General features: G+C 33.1%; 1 protein-coding gene and 1 non-coding gene across 5 annotated transcripts in view; one reads left to right on the forward strand and one right to left on the reverse strand.

Moving 5' to 3' along the window:
- The window catches only part of LOC130446932 (general transcriptional corepressor trfA), a 126,382-nt gene that overhangs the window by 12,162 nt on the left and 91,732 nt on the right, over positions 1 to 22,488 (reverse strand). For 3 of the 4 annotated variants that reach the window (XM_056783469.1, XM_056783468.1, XM_056783470.1), the window contains 5 exons: positions 3,391 to 3,663; positions 3,069 to 3,306; positions 1,865 to 2,105; positions 1,561 to 1,775; positions 728 to 1,501 (listed from right to left, as the gene is read on the reverse strand). In XM_056783469.1, the coding sequence (XP_056639447.1) occupies positions 728 to 1,501; positions 1,561 to 1,775; positions 1,865 to 2,105; positions 3,069 to 3,306; positions 3,391 to 3,651 (1,729 nt within the window). In that variant the 5' untranslated portion in view covers positions 3,652 to 3,663. Of the gene's footprint in view, positions 1 to 727; positions 1,502 to 1,560; positions 1,776 to 1,864; positions 2,106 to 3,068; positions 3,307 to 3,390; positions 3,664 to 9,955; positions 10,114 to 22,488 lie in introns of those variants that run through there. The other variant, XM_056783466.1, reaches the window with a different exon arrangement.
- On the forward strand, positions 2,228 to 2,299 carry Trnae-uuc (transfer RNA glutamic acid (anticodon UUC)). The gene has a single exon. It is a non-coding gene; the product is annotated as a tRNA-Glu (tRNA).

A 22,488-nucleotide genomic window follows, 5' to 3' on the forward strand; every position in this document is an offset into this window, starting at 1 on the left:
TTTGGTGGAATAGCACGAAAATTATATTGGCCTTCGTTCCATTTTCGTAGACGCCTAGAAGTTATGCAATTTATTTTACACGATAATTTGACACGTCGATTTCATGAATGCTTGTTATTCCACCAAATATATTTTATGATAATATAATCAACTAAAATGCAAAATTAATTAATTAACGAGAATTGTAATTATTAGTTGATTCAAGGTCATCCGAGTTCAACATTTATACCAACTTCAGTTTCATTCCACCAAAAGATTGATTCTACTTTTCGGTTTCATTCCACCACAACTTGCAAATTATCAATAATCTTGAAACAAATCAAAATTCAATAATAATGAAAAATAAAATTTTTTAATAATTTTGATTTTCCGATATTTTACAAATTTGTTCAATAATACAAACGAATATGTTATTTTCTATCGAATTCTAATGTTTTTAATATGATACGAACTATTCAATTTCAATTATTAGAAGATTTAAAAAACTTTTGGTGGAATAGCACGAAAATTATATTTTCCTTCGTTCTATTTTCGTAGACGCCTAGAAGTTATGCAATTTATTTTACACGATAATTGTAATTATTAGTTGATCCAAGGTCATCCGAGTTCAACATTTATACCAACTTCAGTTTCATTCCACCAAAAGATTGATTTTACTTTTCGGTTTCATTCCACCACAACTTGAAAATTATCAATAATTTTGAACGAAATTATAAATTTTAGTTACCTATCGTTTCCGCATTCGATTTCTTCTTCTCTCTCACGATTGGTACCGATCTTCTGTTCATCGTTTCTCTGCTTCTCGTTCCCCCTTCCCTTCGCGCGAAACCGATCAAACTGCCGGTTTGTTGATTGTCGTCTTTCCTTTTCTTAACCGTAGTAGTTTCCACTTTCTCTTTCTTCCTCGGTACGGCGTTATCTTCTTCTTTTTCCGTTTTCGCTATTGTTTCGTCTTTTTTTTCCGAACAATCGTCGACCTCCATTTTCGTTTCGCGAAAATTGAGGTTATCATCCACCGAAACGTCATTTCCCCCATTTTGAACGGAAATATTTTCTTTGGCATTCGACAAAAACGCGTCTTCTATTTTAATATGTAGTGTATCCGCCATTTTGGCCGCCAGAGGATCTTCGCTCGCCCCGAATTCTAATTCCGCGGGTTTTTTCGCATTTTCTTCATTAATTTCTTTGTTTTCTTCGTCCTCTTCCGGTAGATCTTCAGTTTCGACAGCTAATTCGTGTCCTTTAACGACCTTGGAGTCCTGCAGGACCCGATGCAAAGGTACTACCTTCGTGGGTGACAACTTGTTGAAAGGTTCTTCGATATTTGGTTGGATGTTGTATTTAACGGCGGTAGGGGAGAAATCTTTTAGCACTTGAAGTTTTTCGGCGGCTTCTTCGAGTTTTTCTTCCACGGCTTTCTCGATTTTTCGAAGGTTATACGAATCTTCGTTTCTGAAAGCGACTTTACAAAGTTCTTCTTCGACTTCTTGTCGAAAATCACCTGTAACGTGTAAATAGAGGTTATGTTCGGGTGTTTATTGAGGTTATGTCATTTCTTACCGACGATGTTATCTTCGTCGCCACTGATAGATTCACTATTTCGGTTAAATTCACTGTCCTCCTCGATATTGAACGCCGGTTTGTCGTGAAACACTTTTTGAATATTTTCAACACTATCCAAACGGTTAACACTGTCTATTTTATAATCAGTATCGATTTCTTCGATATTGTTGTTATTATTAGCCTCAGCTTCTAATTTCGCCGTCAAAGAATCGCTATAAATACATAAATTTATTAAATACATTAAAATAACGAATTAATAATTAATAATAAAATTCGATCCACCCTGTATATGTACACTCACCCCGATATTTCGACGTTCAATGATTCGCACTCCAGATCGTCGTCGGTGTACTCCGCGTCAGACGTCAGAGTATGCGCCAAATGTTGAAATCCCGGGTAGTTCGGATTTACTACGCACCTCCTTTGTACCGTACCTCGATTACTTAAGTTACCGTCATCCGATGATTCGGAATCGGAAATGTCGAAATCGCGATCTTCATCTTGCGGTGACGTATCTACTGAAGAACAGCTTTGCTGTGCTTCTAAATATGAAAAATCAAAATAAAATTGTAATTTTGTATAGTTATTTCAATCTTTTATCAAATTTTATTTTTAAATATTTCTTTTATACACTACTTTCTGTTTGTCTTGAAAATGATTATAATCCGATATGGTCTAGTGGCTAGGATACCTGGCTTTCACCCAGGAGGCTCGGGTTCGATTCCCGGTATCGGAAAATTATTTTTTCTTTTTTTTTTTAATTTAATTAAATCGAAATGAATAATAAAATCTTGATAACTAGAAATTTATGAATAATTATAGAAAAAAAGTAATTTAAAAAGTTGAAAAATTTAGGAAATTACTACGAATTTAATAAACAAGTAAAAAATCGTTGATCACAACGAAAATATATTTAGAAGTGAAAGCACATAAAAAGAAGAAAATATTTTGGGTATATAAATTAATCCTAACAAGAAAAAAAAGTTACAAAAAAAATATAATGATTTAAAAATAAATGCGATACCGGGAATGGAACCCGAGCCTCCCGGGTTACGAGCGAGTGTCCTAACCACTAAACTATATGGAATGTCAAACTGCGCCGATAAATTTTGTGATAAAAAACTTGTTTTTCAATAAAATAAAAATATAATTATTACGATTTATTTCTGTCTTTATCATAATATGTTGATAAAGACGGAAATAGTTCGAAACGTCAATATTTTCACCCTTTCCAAAAACTAACCTCAAAAATTCATAAACAAATCTGAAATCTGACTTAATTTCGTTAACATACGAGGGTAATTCAAATATGAACCCGGAATTTTGATATAAAAAATATTATAATTAAATTAGAGAACTGTAATTTTTCTACATAATCTCCTCACGCTTTTGGCACCTTTTTTCGTAAAAATCTTCCGGCTTCTCGCTCGAGAATATCCAGAAGACGTTTCGTGATATTCTGACTATCAATTTGAACCACCCTCGTATACGTTACATTAAAATACCTTCGTAATCAAGGTAAGAAGTATCATCTGACGAAGATCGTTGTGAACAAATCGAATTGTTTGATACGGATTTGATGGCGGCGTTTTTTAGGAAGGTAGGCGTATCGGACGCCCCCTGCCGGCGTCTCAAAGTGGCAGCCAGCGTGTTGATATTGACGTTCACCAAATTTAATATCCGATGCGTGTTGTTCTTCGCGTTGTTTTGCGTCTCTTGCAATGAGGCCTGGCACCATTGCACCTAACAAACAAATCCGGTTTATTAACCGCGCGACGAAACCGCCGCGTGTATAAACGCCTTAATAAAAAACGATTTTTTTTTTACCTTATCTTGAACGCCGTTGTTGATTATGTTCGAGTCCGTGGTACTATTCAATTCTTTTATAACGTTATTTATAGTGTCATTACTGTTATTTGTATCGTAGGTTAGATTCGTGACGGGGATATAGTTTGAGGTTATGTTACTTAAGGTTGTTGTTGTCGTCGTATTACTGTTCTGCAAAGTGTTTATTCTTTTTGGAGAATTGAGGATGTCGTTGTTGCCATTATGGACGGCCAAGGGACCTTCGATGGTCTTCAGACGCATTTTTTATGAAACCTGCAACAAAAATAATGATAAGAACGTTGAACACCCCCGGCGAAACGCGAGCCGCGACGTTATTGGTCTAAATCAATAAGGTTAGGTTAGGTTATGTAAAGTTAGGTTAAGTTAGGTTAGGTTATGTAAGGTTAGGTTAGGTTAGGTTATGTGAGGTTAGGTTAGGTTAGGTTATGTAAGGTTAGGTTAGGTTAGGTTATGTGAGGTTAGGTTAGGTTAGGTTATGTAAGGTTAGGTTAGGTTAGGTTATGTAAGGTTAGGTTAGGTTAGGTTATGTGAGGTTAGGTTAGGTTAGGTTATGTGAGGTTAGGTTAGGTTATGTGAGGTTAGGTTAGGTTATGTGAGGTTAGGTTAGGTTAGGTTAGGTTATGTAAGGTTAGGTTAGGTTATGTGAGGTTAGGTTAGGTTAGGTTAGGTTAGTTTTGTTATAAACTGAAATATAGGTAAACAAAAATAATTTTCTTCAATCAAATATTTTAATTGGACGGCGACGTTATTGGTCTAAATCAATAAGGTTAGGTTAGGTTATGTTAGGTTAGGTTACGTAAGGTTAGTTGTGTTATAAACTGAAATAAAATTTTTTTTTTATTTTTTATATTAATTTCTCGTCGCCATGTATATATTTTTACCGTTTACTTTATATCTATCCCAAATTACACGATTACATTGTATATTTTCGTAATAACGATTATTTTTAATTTTTATTATTAATCTGCAAATTATTTGTTAAGTGCTAAGTGCGGTCCTGTTAGATGCTGGGCGTTTACAATACTGATCACGCGCACTATGCGTGAATACGTTTTTATTTATTATTTTTTTCCATAAATAGACTATATACGTAAATAAACTTGTTTTATACAAGTAGAACTATTTATTTTTTAAATTAATACTTATAACGAAACTTTTTTTAAACGCTTTCAATGTTTATTCATTGTAAATTCTATTTAAAAAAACGTTAACCTCTATTTTCTCGAATCCCAAATCTTATTATAGGTACATTCTAGAAAAATAAAATCCAAGCCTCGAGCTGACGGTAGAGCTTCTGTTTTATCATTCCATTAAGTAAAAAAGTTTTAGTAAAAACATACAACAAAAAGAAGTGCCAGAAGGCCAGTTTACGAAACAGGGACGGCTCGACCCGACTAAAATAAAAAAACGTAAATAATTAATTTATTTATCACGAAATTACGGATAGATTCGTATGTTAATAGGCAATTTTCTTAAAAAAATTTTATGATATTCAAGTTATTTCGACTCTTTTTGACATAAAACTCGCCATTTATGAGAAAAATCGTTAAAAACTAAACTTTGACCTTGAATTAATTTCCAAGTACATTTATTTTAAGCCATACGCATTATTTTTACTTTCAAGTACCAATCAGGAATCAGCTTGATTTGAATATAGGGTAGTGATGTGTTATACAGGGTATTCAAAAAGTTGTAACTAATTTTCTATGAAAATCGTAACAAGTCCAGTACCCTGTATAATTTAAGAACAATCTGTCGCCGCCGAAGCAATCGATGATTAGTTGAAAATGATTTATTTCGTTGAATCTCATACAGGGTGAATCAAAATACTAATACATTATTTTCTCGGTTTTTTTCGATTCAATTACCCCGAATATCGAAAATTTCTAATGAAATATTTATTTTTAACTTTTTACTTTATCACACTAATCAATAGGATAAATACAATACAGGGTGATCGATTTGAAAAAACCCAGAAAATAATTTATTTGTATTTCGATTCACCCTGTATCATAATCAATGTATATTAAAAAATTTCGATCCGGCCCTGTTTTAGTACTTTTCAATTCAGCACTCTAAAATATTGAACCACCTCGTATACCCATAAATATTTGAAAACGACTAACAATTCGTCAATTAAATATTGAATTATGGCAACACTGACGTTAATACGTCAAATCTGACATGTCCATCATATAGTTTGACGTTTTTAACGGTGAACGTACTTAAAACGTCAAACGTCAAAAAATTGAATTCAATCACGAATAGTCTGATTCCAAATATAAAACAACGTGTATAATTTATATTAAAAAATTTCGATCCGGTCCTGTTTTAGTACTTTTCAATTCAACACTCTAAAATATTGAACCACCTCGTATACCCATAAATATTTGAAAACGACTAACAATTCGTCAATTAAATATTGAATTATGGCAACACTGACGTTAATACGTCAAATCTGACATGTCCCTCATATAGTTTGACGTTTTTAACTGTGAACGTACTTGAAACGTCAAACGTCAAAAAATTGAATTCAATCACGAATAGTCTGATTCCAAATATAAAACAACGTGTATAATTTATATTAAAAAATTTCGATCCGGTCCTGTTTTAGTACTTTTCAATTCAACACTCTAAAATATTGAACCACCTCGTATACCCATAAATATTTGAAAACGACTAACAATTCGTCAATTAAATATTGAATTATGGCAACACTGACGTTAATACGTCAAATCTGACATGTCCATCATATAGTTTGACGTTTTTAACGGTGAACGTACTTAAAACGTCAAACGTCAAAAAATTGAATTCAATCACGAATAGTCTGATTCCAAATATAAAACAACGTGTATAATTTATATTAAAAAATTTCGATCCGGTCCTGTTTTAGTACTTTTCAATTCAACACTCTAAAATATTGAACCACCTCGTATACCCATAAATATTTGAAAACGACTAACAATTCGTCAATTAAATATTGAATTATGGCAACACTGACGTTAATACGTCAAATCTGACATGTCCCTCATATAGTTTGACGTTTTTAACTGTGAACGTACTTGAAACGTCAAACGTCAAAAAATTGAATTCAATCACGAATAGTCTGATTCCAAATATAAAACAACGTGTATAATTTATATTAAAAAATTTCGATCCGGTCCTGTTTTAGTACTTTTCAATTCAACACTCTAAAATATTGAACCACCTCGTATACCCATAAATATTTGAAAACGACTAACAATTCGTCAATTAAATATTGAATTATGGCAACACTGACGTTAATACGTCAAATCTGACATGTCCCTCATATAGTTTGACGTTTTTAACTGTGAACGTACTTGAAACGTCAAACGTCAAAAAATTGAATTCAATCACGAATAGTCTGATTCCAAATATAAAACAACGTGTATAATTTATATTAAAAAATTTCGATCCGGTCCTGTTTTAGTACTTTTCAATTCAACACTCTAAAATATTGAACCACCTCGTATACCCATAAATATTTGAAAACGACTAACAATTCGTCAATTAAATATTGAATTATGGCAACACTGACGTTAATACGTCAAATCTGACATGTCCATCATATAGTTTGACGTTTTTTACTGTGAATGTACTTGAAATGTCAAACGTCAAAAAATTGACCAAATATAAAACAACGTGTATAATTTATATTAAAAAATTTCGATCCGGTCCTGTTTTAGTAATTTTCAATTCAGCACTCGAGCGGAAGTGTTAGAAGCAGCGTAAACAGTGGTTCTCCGCCATTTTAATTCGTTGCATCCGATTAGTAAATGCATCGGAATGGATAAATGCATATATTCACAAACAGCACAATAATTGCATTAAGGTTAGGTTCACCGAAATGACGATAAGGCGTTGGTAATTTTTATCTCGTCAATAAAATGAATTCACAAATTCTCTTTGCGATAAAGTAATTATCAGCATTACCCTGTATGAGTTTCGTGTTATTTTTTTCCAACGTTATCAACTGTAAATGCGAAAAATTTTGATTTAGCGCTTTTTTGCATGACGACCTTAATTCATTTCATTCTGAAATACCTACGCCTAAAGATATGGTTTTTAAATTTGTTCACGAAATCATAATATAATTGAAAATAAATAAAAAATACGTAATACAATAAAAACTTGGACTGAAAAATGAGATTTGTTATAAAAAATTTTTTATTTATCTTACTAAATAGATCCAGAAAATTCAGAATTAATTTTTTGTTTGTAACAAACATAATGAACCGCCATCTTGTAAGTTCGTACGTATACGAAGCACCCGGTAGCAGCCATTGTTACTCCAATTTAGAAACTTATGAGAAGTAAAGGGTAAAACAATTTAATCATTAATCGAAATATCCACCACGAAACGTCGTAAAAATTCATGTAAGGGTCATTGTAACATAATTTTTAATTTGATATGCAGACGTTGACCTAGAAACGATATCACGAACGAAAGTATTCTCGTTATATAAAAATGGCCGAATTCAAGGCAATAACATAAGGTCGAACGCGCATAGGCAATACCTACCGTTATGAATTTTATGAGAAAAAAAAACATGAACAGAACGACCAAACATCGATTTAAGTCGAACTCAAATTGTTATTACATCCTTAAATTGCTATACTGAACAAATGTTTTCATACAATCTTATTTTAAAATAAAATGTACAACTCGTATCTCCATCTCTAGACGTAGAACGAAACTAATTTATTAATAACAGTAATCTGTAACTTTTAATATTTTGTTGGTCATCGAATCGAAAAACCTAAAAACGTAATAGTCACGTGCACAAATATCTATATTATATCGGACAGGAAATGATGCAATAAAGTGAAATGACAGCTTTTCCACGTGATTTATTCCCTTCAGGTCCATGAATATCGCTACAAAATCAATGAATGATTGAATTTCATATTCAGAAAAAAAAAAAAACAAAACGATCCAATGGCGTAACACGAGTTTTAACGATGCTTTTTTATAAATGTTTTTATAACCATAAGAAGTGAAATGAATTGATTTATATTCCAATATGGCGCATTAGCTTGACGTTGGTCGAGGTCAGTGACCGCATTCCAAAAAAATCTGTTTTAGTAGGAGATATACAAAATTTATATTTTGTAAGAAAATAAACTGAGTAAATAAATTAAAAAAAAAATAATTATTAGTAATAATACTAAAATTATTTAATTTACGTTTATAATAATTGTGTTTTACGAGGGTGAGTGAATATGTTCTGGGTATAAAATAAATGTTGGTCAAACTGAGTTTACTATCTCTGTTTTTTTTTTAAATATAAAAGTTTTGAGAGAGTTTTACTGATTTCTAATACAGTGTGGACTAAAATTAGTATGTTTTTAATTTTATTTTCACGAAAAAGTTCATATAACATTTTATGATATAATTTTAACAAATATATTTTTAATTCAACGTACAATTATGAATGATTATAATGAACAGGGTCGGATTAGAACATTTCAACATTCCCAATTATAATATTTAATATATTTCAATGTGAAATTTAAAAAATGGTGATAATAACATATAAAAATTGAAAATTAACCAACATCGAAACACTACAAATAAGGACGAACAAAAAATTTTGAAAACTAAACTCTTAACAACCCAGTATAAGTATACAAACTAATTTACTTAAAAAAACCGTTCCTGTATCACAAAACACGAAACTACTGTACGTAAATTTGATTTTGTATTACTGCAAAATATTGAATCAACCTCGTATATATATATATATATATAGAAATATTTATTCGAATGTGGTTTACGATTCGTCAATCAAGTACTGAGATATGGCAACACTGGTGTAAATACGTCGGATCTGACGTGTCCATCATAAAATTTGACGTTTTTAATGGCGTAGTTTAAGCAACAACCTTCGTATTGACAGCGTTAAATTTAAATTACTTATAATAGAAATAAAATTTCAAAAATCTTTTCTTCGATTTCTAATCCATCAATATTTATACTTTATGTTCATAATTTCATTAATAATATATCGAACTAACACCGATTTGACCTTGGAGACTCGATTATATTCGGTATTTAGTATTTGGAGGTCATTGACCTCGTGAAACGTCGAATAGTTTTTTCCATTTCAAAAAATAAATTGTTTATCTATACGATTCGTGATAATTTAATTTTTTACTGTGTAAGTTGTGAAAGATCCGAAATTAAATACGAGGTCACGTGGCTATCATGCACCGACCGAATTACGTCTACTCTGGAAACCTAATGGCCCTATAAATTGCTCCTTTAACAAGGGCTGATTGCGAACGCGAGGGCATTCCTGCACTCAGCTTTTATTAAACTCCGGTTGAATGAAGAGGGACAAAGAAGGGTCGAAATGTTAGAGAATCAAAATTTATTATAAACCATGGAGAATATTCTGTAAAAATTGTTTTTTTGCGAAAAAAGAAGATTCATATTCTTATTAAATAGTTCTAGGGTAGTAACAAACATCAGGTAAGGTTTCTTGATGAAATATTACCTTTATATAAAAGCTTAACTAACCTAAAAATAAAAAAATTACTTCCCTCGTAGTTCCAGTTTAATTAAGTAACTAAATTCACGACACAACGACAATATTTACCACGTTACGAACACATATTAACTAAAACTAAGTTAAAATCGTATTCTAACTTGTAGTTATTTATTTTCGTTAATCAATTAACCAAAAAAATATATAAACACTATTAGATTAAGAATAAAATAATACAGAGATCTAGAAGAACGACATCTATTGATAAGTAGCGGAATAAACAACAAATAACTAGACTTATGATCACAGAATATACATTATTTAGACAGTTCACTTCTTACTAAATAGTTCTGGGGTAATAACAAACATCAATTAAGGTTTCTAGATGAAATATTACCTTGATAAAATCGTCTACTGTTTTTTTTTTCAGACAATTTGTCAGCTTAACTAACCTAAAAATAAAAAAATACTTTCCTTGTAGTTCGAGTTTAATTAAGTATCTAAATGGTTGTTTTCACGGAACAACGACAACATTTGCCACGTAACGTCTACGAAAATCTTAACTAAAACCATTGATGCAATATCCTTTGAGATTTTATAACAATTAAAGTTTCGTATTCTAACAATAAATATGTACTTGTCGTGTTAATCGATTAATAAAAATATATAAATAAACTGACAGCACTATTTGTTTAAGAATAAAATAATACAGAGATCTACATGAACGACATCTATTGATAAGTAGCGGAATAAACAACAAATAACTAGACGAATGTTTATGATCACAGAATATACATTATTTAGATGGTTCATGTTGTTATATTTTAATCAGTTTAACTTTATATAATATATTTAACACGTTCACTGCCAATTACGATATGATTCATATATTTTTGTAATTTTTAAAATAATCTTTCGTATATATAGATAGGATGACGCGTTTTTAGGTATAAGAATTATAAATACAGGGTGATGCATTAAAATTCCGTATTCCATTTATTTTGTACGAGAAACGGTTAAAATGAGTTTAAATTCTATAAAAAACAAATTAATTCCTTGTATTGGGAAAAATTCGGGGACACGCCGTATTTTCAAACGAGCGTTCGAAAATAAAAAAAAAAAAAAAAGAAAATATACGGGGTGTATCATGTGACAGTGACCAATATCAACTTTCTTATTTCAAATGCAACGCCGTGACTATTATTTCTTTTTTTTTATTGGATTCTTCAGAAAATTTTGTTTTTTTTGATGTTAACAAAAAATAATTAACATACAGGGAGTTGTATTCGAAACGATAGAGTTGTCACTGTGACATGATATGAACCTCGCCTTTTTTTTTGGGGTAAAAGTTGATTTTTATAGATCGCGAAGCCGATCCTGTTCTAATATGTCATAGAAAGCAAAAAATTTGGCGAATGCGCCGAGTACATTTAGTCATTTAAGTAAAATTTTGTTTTCCATTGCACGTAGAGACGATTTCTATGAAATCACGTTGTTTTTTCACGGTAATCTGGAAATTCCGAGAATCCGAATGTTCCAGAAAGCCAATTTAGTATATAAAGCGGTAGTTTTAACAATCGTGAATCAGTTAACGATTGAAAAACGAATAGAAAGTGACAAATGTATCAATTTTTGTAGATCGCGAAGCCGATCCTGTTCTAATATGTCATAAACAGTTAAAATTTGGCGAATGCGCCGGGTATTTTTCGTCATTTAAGTAAAATTTTGTTTTCTATTGCACGTAGAGACGATTTCTATGAAATCAAGTTGTTTTTTCACGGTAATCTGGAAATTTCTAGAATCCGAATGTTCTAGAAAACGAATTTAGTATATAAAGCGATAGTTTTAACAATCGTGAATCAGTTAACGATCAAAAAACGAATAGAAAGTGACAAATGTATCAATTTTTGTAGATCGCGAAGCCGATCCTGCTCTAATATGTCATAAAAAGTTAAAATTTGGCGAATGCGCCGAGTAATTTTCGTCATTTAAGTAAAATTTTGTTTTCTATTGCACGTAGAGACGATTTCTATGAAATCACGTTGTTTTTTCACGGTAATCTGGAAATTCCGAGAATCCGAATGTTCCAGAAAGCCAATTTAGTATATAAAGCGGTAGTTTTAACAATCGTGAATCAGTTAACGATTGAAAAACGAATAGAAAGTGACAAATGTATCAATTTTTGTAGATCGCGAAGCCGATCCTGTTCTAATATGTCATAAACAGTTAAAATTTGGCGAATGCGCCGGGTATTTTTCGTCATTTAAGTAAAATTTTGTTTTCTATTGCACGTAGAGACGATTTCTATGAAATCACGTTGTTTTTTCACGGTAATCTGGAAATTCCGAGAATCCGAATGTTCTAGAAAGCGAATTTAGTATATAAAGTGGTGGTTTTAACAATCGTGAATTAGTTAACGATTGAAAAACGAATAGAAAGTGACAAATGTATCAATTTTTGTAGATCGCGAAGCCGATCCTGCTCTAATATGTCATAAACAGTTAAAATTTGGCGAATGCGCCGGATATTTTTCGTCATTTAAGTAAAATTTTGTTTTCTATTGCACGTAGAGACGATTTCTATGAAATCACGTTGTTTTTTCACGGTAATCTGGAAATTCCGAGAATCCGAATGTTCTAGAAAGCGAATTTAGTATATAAAGTGGTGGTTTTAACAATCGTGAATTAGTTAACGATTGAAAAACGAATAGAAAGTGACAAATGTATCAATTTTTGTAGATCGCGAAGCCGATCCTGTTCTAATATGTCATAAACAGTTAAAATTTGGCGAATGCGCCGGGTATTTTTCGTCATTTAAGTAAAATTTTGTTTTCTATTGCACGTAGAGACGATTTCTATGAAATCACGTTGTTTTTTCACGGTAATCTGGAAATTCCGAGAATCCGAATGTTCCAGAAAGCCAATTTAGTATATAAAGCGGTAGTTTTAACAATCGTGAATCAGTTAACGATTGAAAAACGAATAGAAAGTGACAAATGTATCAATTTTTGTAGATCGCGAAGCCGATCCTGTTCTAATATGTCATAAACAGTTAAAATTTGGCGAATGCGCCGGATATTTTTCGTCATTTAAGTAAAATTTTGTTTTCCATTGCACGTAGAGACGATTTCTATGAAATCACGTTGTTTTTTCACGGTAATCTGGAAATTCCGAGAATCCGAATGTTCTAGAAAGCGAATTTAGTATATAAAGTGGTGGTTTTAACAATCGTGAATTAGTTAACGATTGAAAAACGAATAGAAAGTGACAAATGTATCAATTTTTGTAGATCGCGAAGCCGATCCTGCTCTAATATGTCATAAACAGTTAAAATTTGGCGAATGCGCCGGATATTTTTCGTCATTTAAGTAAAATTTTGTTTTCTATTGCACGTAGAGACGATTTCTATGAAATCACGTTGTTTTTTCACGGTAATCTGGAAATTCCGAGAATCCGAATGTTCTAGAAAGCGAATTTAGTATATAAAGTGGTGGTTTTAACAATCGTGAATTAGTTAACGATTGAAAAACGAATAGAAAGTGACAAATGTATCAATTTTTGTAGATCGCGAAGCCGATCCTGTTCTAATATGTCATAAACAGTTAAAATTTGGCGAATGCGCCGGGTATTTTTCGTCATTTAAGTAAAATTTTGTTTTCTATTGCACGTAGAGACGATTTCTATGAAATCACGTTGTTTTTTCACGGTAATCTGGAAATTCCGAGAATCCGAATGTTCCAGAAAGCCAATTTAGTATATAAAGCGGTAGTTTTAACAATCGTGAATCAGTTAACGATTGAAAAACGAATAGAAAGTGACAAATGTATCAATTTTTGTAGATCGCGAAGCCGATCCTGTTCTAATATGTCATAAACAGTTAAAATTTGGCGAATGCGCCGGATATTTTTCGTCATTTAAGTAAAATTTTGTTTTCCATTGCACGTAGAGACGATTTCTATGAAATCACGTTGTTTTTTCACGGTAATCTGGAAATTCCGAGAATCCGAATGTTCTAGAAAGCGAATTTAGTATATAAAGTGGTGGTTTTAACAATCGTGAATTAGTTAACGATTGAAAAACGAATAGAAAGTGACAAATGTATCAATTTTTGTAGATCGCGAAGCCGATCCTGTTCTAATATGTCATAAACAGTTAAAATTTGGCGAATGCGCCGGATATTTTTCGTCATTTAAGTAAAATTTTGTTTTCCATTGCACGTAGAGACGATTTCTATGAAATCACGTTGTTTTTTCACGGTAATCTGGAAATTTCTAGAATCCGAATGTTCTAGAAAGCGAATTTAGTATATAATGCGGTAGTTTTAGCAATCGGGAGTCAGTTAATCAATAACTACATCGTTATATTTCGTGGGGGGTGTGAATATTTTCCATTTCCGTCTCCGAAACAACCGATTCGGTTTTTGCAAACTTTCCCGTCCTAGTAGGTCGAAACCGGTAATTGCCTCGGTTTTTCTGAGTAGGCACTTAACACCAATTCAATTACTTCCCATCAAACTTTCCATTCCGTCGGTCCGTATCGAAAATTTGTCTCCGGAGGATCCACAAAAGCGATTTCCACCGCCCCTAATGGACTTTCTTACTACCTTAGAAAAACTATAAGCGCCGAACGGACGAAAGTTTTTTTATTTTCGTTTCCCGCCAAAATTATCGTCGTTTTTCAAAAGAATCACGGAACACTATGTTTAAAACTCGATTTAACGGAAAACTATTTTTTTTTCAAGGCCATAAAGGTTCATACAAACTTCCGGTCAAACTCAGAAGCGCCGCCGGGAAATTTCCATGAAATCCAATCCGATTTCAAATATAATATCATAGAGGGCGCCACCAACTAAGGAATCAGTTGAAAATATTCTCGTTTGAACCGGTTTTGGTGTGATTTGGACGCTTCTTCGCGTGTTCGTTCGATTTCTCAAAGAAAGAAATCATCGGGTACCAAATATGGATTGTACGGTGGATGATCCATCGATTCGACGTTTCGACTGTTCCGAAACGTTTAGCGAAATGCTACAACGATTGAATTTGGAAAACCGGGTGATCCAAGATGGTATTTCATCGCCAAAAGTCGAAACACCACCACCAGAACCCCTGGAGATTCTTGATAACACTACATCATCGAGTTTCTGAAGCCTACAACATGTTGGGGATGTACTGGAGCTCAGAATGTCTTCAGAAGCCTTCTCCAAATCATCTTCTTGGTTTTATAATGATGTACGCCAACTAGAGATGACTGGCGATTGGTTGGTTCAAATTTAGATGATTCCTTCCTTCCACCAGATCTTCCGGTACATTTTTCCGGATTTCTCTACGTGGATACTGATCTTTAAGTAGTTAACTCACTAAAACTTCATCACCAGACCCTGGAGACTCTTGATAACAGTACATCATCGAGTTTCTGAAGCCTACAACATGTTGGGGATGTACTGGAGCTCAGAATGTCTTCAGAAGCCTTCTCCAAATCATCTTCTTGGTTTTATAATGATGTACGCCAACTAGAGATGACTGGCGATTGGTTGGTTCAAATTTAGATGATTCCTTCCTTCCACCAGATCTTCCGGTACATTTTTCCGGATTTCTCTACGTGGATACTGATCTTTAAGTAGTTAACTCACTAAAACTTCACCACCAGACCCTGGAGACTCTTGATAACAGTACATCATCGAGTTTCTGAAGCCTACAACATGTTGGGGATGTACTGGAGCTCAGAATGTCTTCAGAAGCCTTCTCCAAATCATCTTCTTGGTTTTATAATGATGTACGCCAACTAGAGATGACTGGCGATTGGTTGGTTCAAATTTAGATGATTCCTTCCTTCCACCAGATCTTCCGGTACATTTTTCCGGATTTCTCTACGTGGATACTGATCTTTAAGTAGTTAACTCACTAAAACTTCACCACCAGACCCTGGAGACTCTTGATAACAGTACATCATCGAGTTTCTGAAGCCTACAACATGTTGGGGATGTACTGGAGCTCAGAATGTCTTCAGAAGCCTTCTCCAAATCATCTTCTTGGTTTTATAATGATGTACGCCAACTAGAGATGACTGGCGATTGGTTGGTTCAAATTTAGATGATTCCTTCCTTCCACCAGATCTTCCGGTACATTTTTCCGGATTTCTCTACGTGGATACTGATCTTTAAGTAGTTAACTCACTAAAACTTCACCACCAGACCCTGGAGACTCTTGATAACAGTACATCATCGAGTTTCTGAAGCCTACAACATGTTGGGGATGTACTGGAGCTCAGAATGTCTTCGGAAGCCTTCTCCAAATCATCTTCTCGGTTTTATAATGATGTACGCCAACTAGAGATGACTGGCGATTGGTTGGTTCAAATTTAGATGATTCCTTCCTTCCACCAGATCTTCCGGTACATTTTTCCGGATTTCTCTACGTGGATACTGATCTTTAAGTAGTTAACTCACTAAAACTTCACCACCAGACCCTGGAGACTCTTGATAACAGTACATCATCGAGTTTCTGAAGCCTACAACATGTTGGGGATGTACTGGAGCTCAGAATGTCTTCAGAAGCCTTCTCCAAATCATCTTCTTGGTTTTATAATGATGTACGCCAACTAGAGATGACTGGCGATTGGTTGGTTCAAATTTAGATGATTCCTTCCTTCCACCAGATCTTCCGGTACATTTTTCCGGGTTTCTCCACGTGGATACTGATCTTTAAGTAGTTAAATTGCATTTTCTTTTGGAGAAACGTGTTTCTTTCCACGTCGGACGGACAATACACCTCCTCGATCACGTCGTAGTTCGGAATTACCCCCGAACGATCGGATCCGAACGTTGGCGCGTCGAGTTCGATGGTCGGCGGACGTGCTGCCACCTATCGGCGCTTATTTAGCCGGTAAGTTTCGACGCGCGTTTGTTTTGTGTACAAACTTGTTGAACAGATATATTTTGCATAAGATCCCTCGGGAATGAGCATCTCCGAGTTTCGATCAGCGCCGGAAAGAAAATTAGGAAATGAAAGTTGCTCGTTCGGGATTGGGAATTTGTATATTTCGAATCCCATCGCTAGACATGATTTTTTCGTATCTTATCTCGGATCCAGATCCGCCGCTAGAGATCGACTCGGTAAACGGGTTCAGAAAATGAGAATTTTAAGTTTATATGAACCGCGTTACATCCGACGACGAAAATATTGGACGTAACGTTTTTAGTTTGCATTTTTCAACGACTTTTGACTGTTTTCTATCGATAAATATCGTTAATTTCAAATCTGTCATATGTATGTTGCGCCATTTGTCATTTTCAATTGTTTTGTGATGTATTCTGTCATCTGTCATGTTGTTTATCGTTCACCGATCATGTGTCAAGTCTTCGTGTTCCGTGATGTCGTGCCAATCATTTATTGTGTATGCTGTGTTGTCTATACGTCATTTTAGTGACGTCATAAATATTATTTTCTATATTTTTTGTAATTTCTTATTAATTAGTCCTTTTGATATGCTCGAATATTAAATTTTGGTTAACTTTTAAATCGAAAAAAGTGGAAAAAAAATGAAATGAATCGTCATATATATGATTTACCATGATCAGTTACGTTCTGTGACATATGTCGTGTGTTCTGTGTCATCTGTCATATGTATATTACGTCAACTGTCATCTCCACTCTCTATAAACTTTTCTATGATGTATATGATGAAGTCTGTCATCTGTCGTATGTCAACTACCTTGTGTTCCGTGATCTCTGTAATTTCTTATCAATTAGACCTTTTGATATGCTCGGATTTCTAAATTTTCTTGATTTTAAGTCTTTTTTATTGAATATTAAATTTTAACTGACTTTTAAATCGAAAAAAATGGAAAAAAAATGAAATGAATCGTCATATATATGATTTACCATGATCAGTTACGTTCTGTGACATATGTCGTGTGTTCTGTGTCATCTGTCATATGTATATTACGTCAACTGTCATCTCCACTCTCTATAAACTTTTCTATGATGTATATGATGAAGTCTGTCATCTGTCGTATGTCAACTACCTTGTGTTCCGTGATCTCTGTAATTTCTTATTAATTAGACCTTTTGATATGCTCGGATTTCTAAATTTTCTTGATTTTAAGTCTTTTTTATTGAATATTAAATTTTAGCTGACTTTTAAATCGAAAAAAGTGGAAAAAAAATGAAACGGACCGTCATATATATGATTTACCATGATCAGTTACGTTCTGTGACATATATCGTGTGTTCTATGTCATCTGTCATATGTATATAACGTCAACTGTCATCTCCACTCTCTATAAACTTTTCTATGATGTATATGATGAAGTCTGTCATCTGTCGTATGTCAACTACCTTGTGTTCCGTGATCTCTGTAATTTCTTATTAATTAGACCTTTTGATATGCTCGGATTTCTAAATTTTCTTGATTTTAAGTCTTTTTTATTGAATATTAAATTTTAACTGACTTTTAAATCGAAAAAAATGGAAAAAAAATGAAATGAATCGTCATATATATGATTTACCATGATCAGTTACGTTCTGTGACATATGTCGTGTGTTCTGTGTCATCTGTCATATGTATATTACGTCAACTGTCATCTCCACTCTCTATAAACTTTTCTATGATGTATATGATGAAGTCTGTCATCTGTCGTATGTCAACTACCTTGTGTTCCGTGATCTCTGTAATTTCTTATTAATTAGACCTTTTGATATGCTCGGATTTCTAAATTTTCTTGATTTTAAGTCTTTTTTATTGAATATTAAATTTTAGCTGACTTTTAAATCGAAAAAAGTGGAAAAAAAATGAAACGGACCGTCATATATATGATTTACCATGATCAGTTACGTTCTGTGACATATATCGTGTGTTCTATGTCATCTGTCATATGTATATAACGTCAACTGTCATCTCCACTCTCTATAAACTTTTCTATGATGTATATGATGAAGTCTGTCATCTGTCGTATGTCAACTACCTTGTGTTCCGTGATCTCTGTAATTTCTTATCAATTAGACCTTTTGATATGCTCGGATTTCTAAATTTTCTTGATTTTAAGTCTTTTTTATTGAATATTAAATTTTAACTGACTTTTAAATCGAAAAAAATGGAAAAAAAATGAAATGAATCGTCATATATATGATTTACCATGATCAGTTACGTTCTGTGACATATGTCGTGTGTTCTGTGTCATCTGTCATATGTATATTACGTCAACTGTCATCTCCACTCTCTATAAACTTTTCTATGATGTATATGATGAAGTCTGTCATCTGTCGTATGTCAACTACCTTGTGTTCCGTGATCTCTGTAATTTCTTATTAATTAGACCTTTTGATATGCTCGGATTTCTAAATTTTCTTGATTTTAAGTCTTTTTTATTGAATATTAAATTTTAGCTGACTTTTAAATCGAAAAAAGTGGAAAAAAAATGAAACGGACCGTCATATATATGATTTACCATGATCAGTTACGTTCTGTGACATATATCGTGTGTTCTATGTCATCTGTCATATGTATATAACGTCAACTGTCATCTCCACCCTCTATTAACTTTTCTATGATGTATATGTTCAAGTCTGTCATCTGTCGTATGTCAACTACCTTGTGTTCCGTGATCTCTGTAATTTCTTATCAATTAGACCTTTTGATATGCTCGGATTTCTAAATTTTCTTGATTTTAAGTCTTTTTTATTGAATATTAAATTTTAACTGACTTTTAAATCGAAAAAAATGGAAAAAAAATGAAATGAATCGTCATATATATGATTTACCATGATCAGTTACGTTCTGTGACATATGTCGTGTGTTCTGTGTCATCTGTCATATGTATATTACGTCAACTGTCATCTCCACTCTCTATAAACTTTTCTATGATGTATATGATGAAGTCTGTCATCTGTCGTATGTCAACTACCTTGTGTTCCGTGATCTCTGTAATTTCTTATTAATTAGACCTTTTGATATGCTCGGATTTCTAAATTTTCTTGATTTTAAGTCTTTTTTATTGAATATTAAATTTTAGCTGACTTTTAAATCGAAAAAAGTGGAAAAAAAATGAAACGGACCGTCATATATATGATTTACCATGATCAGTTACGTTCTGTGACATATATCGTGTGTTCTATGTCATCTGTCATATGTATATAACGTCAACTGTCATCTCCACCCTCTATTAACTTTTCTATGATGTATATGTTCAAGTCTGTCATCTGTCGTATGTCAACTACCTTGTGTTCCGTGATCTCTGTAATTTCTTATCAATTAGACCTTTTGATATGCTCGGATTTCTAAATTTTCTTGATTTTAAGTCTTTTTTATTGAATATTAAATTTTAACTGACTTTTAAATCGAAAAAAAATGGGAAAAAAATGAAATGAATCGTCATATATATGATTTACCATGATCAGTTACGTTCTGTGACATATGTCGTGTGTTCTGTGTCATCTGTCATATGTATATAACGTCAACTGTCATCTCCACCCTCTATCAACTTTTCTATGATGTATATGTTCAAGTCTGTCATCTGTCGTATGTCAACTACCTTGTGTTCCGTGATCTCTGTAATTTCTTATCAATTAGACCTTTTGATATGCTTGGATTTCTAAATATTCTTGATTTTAAGTCTTTTTTATTGAATATTAACTTTTAAATCGAAAAAAGTGGAAAAAAAAAATTAAACGGTCCGTCATATATATGATTTACCATGATCACTTACGTTCTATGACATATATCGTGTGTTCTGTGTCATCTGTCATATGTATATTGCGTCAACTGTCATTTCTTCACTCTATTAATTGTTCTGTGATGTATATGACCAAGTCTGCCATCTATCGTGTGTGCTTTCACCATTATCCATCTCTCTTTATGCGTTAATAAAATCAAAAATTGTTTTTTTTCCTTTTTCGTTGTTTTGAACTCATTTTACAAAAAAAAAAACAAAACTCAAATCTGTTTTTTTTTTGAAATTGGAACTACAATTTTCGTTCCCTGTATACAACCAACTTTTTTTTCTAAATTCTCGCAGTAGGAAAATACGCGATGTGCCTCGAATGGGAAAGCGGAAAACTTTCAAAGGAAAGGTTAAACTGGAGGGCCAAAAACAGTGATTCGACCTCATTGATTAACCAATTTTAAGTTATTTAACTTTTTAACGAAAAAAATGTTCCCATTACTGAGGGATTTACTCGAGATGAAACTTTTCTTGTTAGATCATACGAAAGGACAATACACACACACACATACACAAATACAAATTTTTCACAAACTAAATACGCTTGTTTACGATTTAATAAAAGACACACGGACATATTCTGTCAATTTTATGACAACTGACTTTTCAAGGTTAATAATTCCCGATTACATCTATGGTTTTTTGTGTATAGATATATATCTGTGATCGTGACATTTTTGTTTTGTGAAACGTAGTTATCGATGTCGATGGTTTTTAATCGCTATCGGATACGTTCGACAAGCAGTTCATCGATGTTGAAAATGGTAAAATTCGAACTGAAAACGTAGAAAAGGAAAAAGGATAGTTTGAAAAACAAATTATCCGTATTGGAAACGAAGGATCCGAATAATAATCATTTTAAATCATAAATCAGTTTAAGTGATAAGATACTTTTTGTGGGGGAGTGTAGTTTTAATATCTGTCATAGGTGGAGCTATAAATTTCAACACCTAAGCCATCGGTCAGTCGTTAAACGTATTAAGAGACAGTAAATGGGCGACATTCTCCGTATATATAATAAAAAATTCAATAGACGGCTACACGGGCTTCGCCTTCCTTGGCAACCGATCAATGAAATCGAAAATAGTGAATTTAACACACTACAACTACACCAACACTCACAATTACACTGAATGACGCGCGTTTCGACGAGACAGAAGACTGTTTACACTACAACTGTAACAAAACCCACGATTAAATTGTTTAAGGCGCGTTTCGACGAGACTGTAGACTGTTTACACTACAACTATAACAAATCTCACGATTACATTATTTGAGGCACGTTTCGACGAGAATGAAGACTGTTTACACTACAACTATAACAAATCTCACGATTACATTATTTGAGGCACGTTTCGACGAGACTGAAGACTGTTTATACTACAACTATAACAAATCTCACGATTACATTATTTGAGGCACGTTTCGACGAGAATGAAGACTGTTTATACTACAACTATAACAAATCTCACGATTACATTATTTGAGGCACGTTTCGACGAGAATGAAGACTGTTTACACTACAACTATAACAAATCTCACGATTACATTATTTGAGGCACGTTTCGACGAGAATGAAGACTGTTTACACTACAACTATAACAAATCTCACGATTACATTATTTGAGGCACGTTTCGACGAGAATGAAGACTGTTTACACTACAACTATAACAAAACTCACAATTATATTGTTTGAGGCGCGTTTCGACGAGACTGAAGACTGTTTACACTACAACTATAACAAATCTCACGATTACATTATTTGAGGCACGTTTCGACGAGAATGAAGACTGTTTACACTACAACTATAACAAATCTCACGATTACATTATTTGAGGCACGTTTCGA

This window comes from Diorhabda sublineata, chromosome 7, assembly GCF_026230105.1.
Source record: "Diorhabda sublineata isolate icDioSubl1.1 chromosome 7, icDioSubl1.1, whole genome shotgun sequence".
Lineage (NCBI taxonomy): Eukaryota > Metazoa > Arthropoda > Insecta > Coleoptera > Chrysomelidae > Diorhabda > Diorhabda sublineata.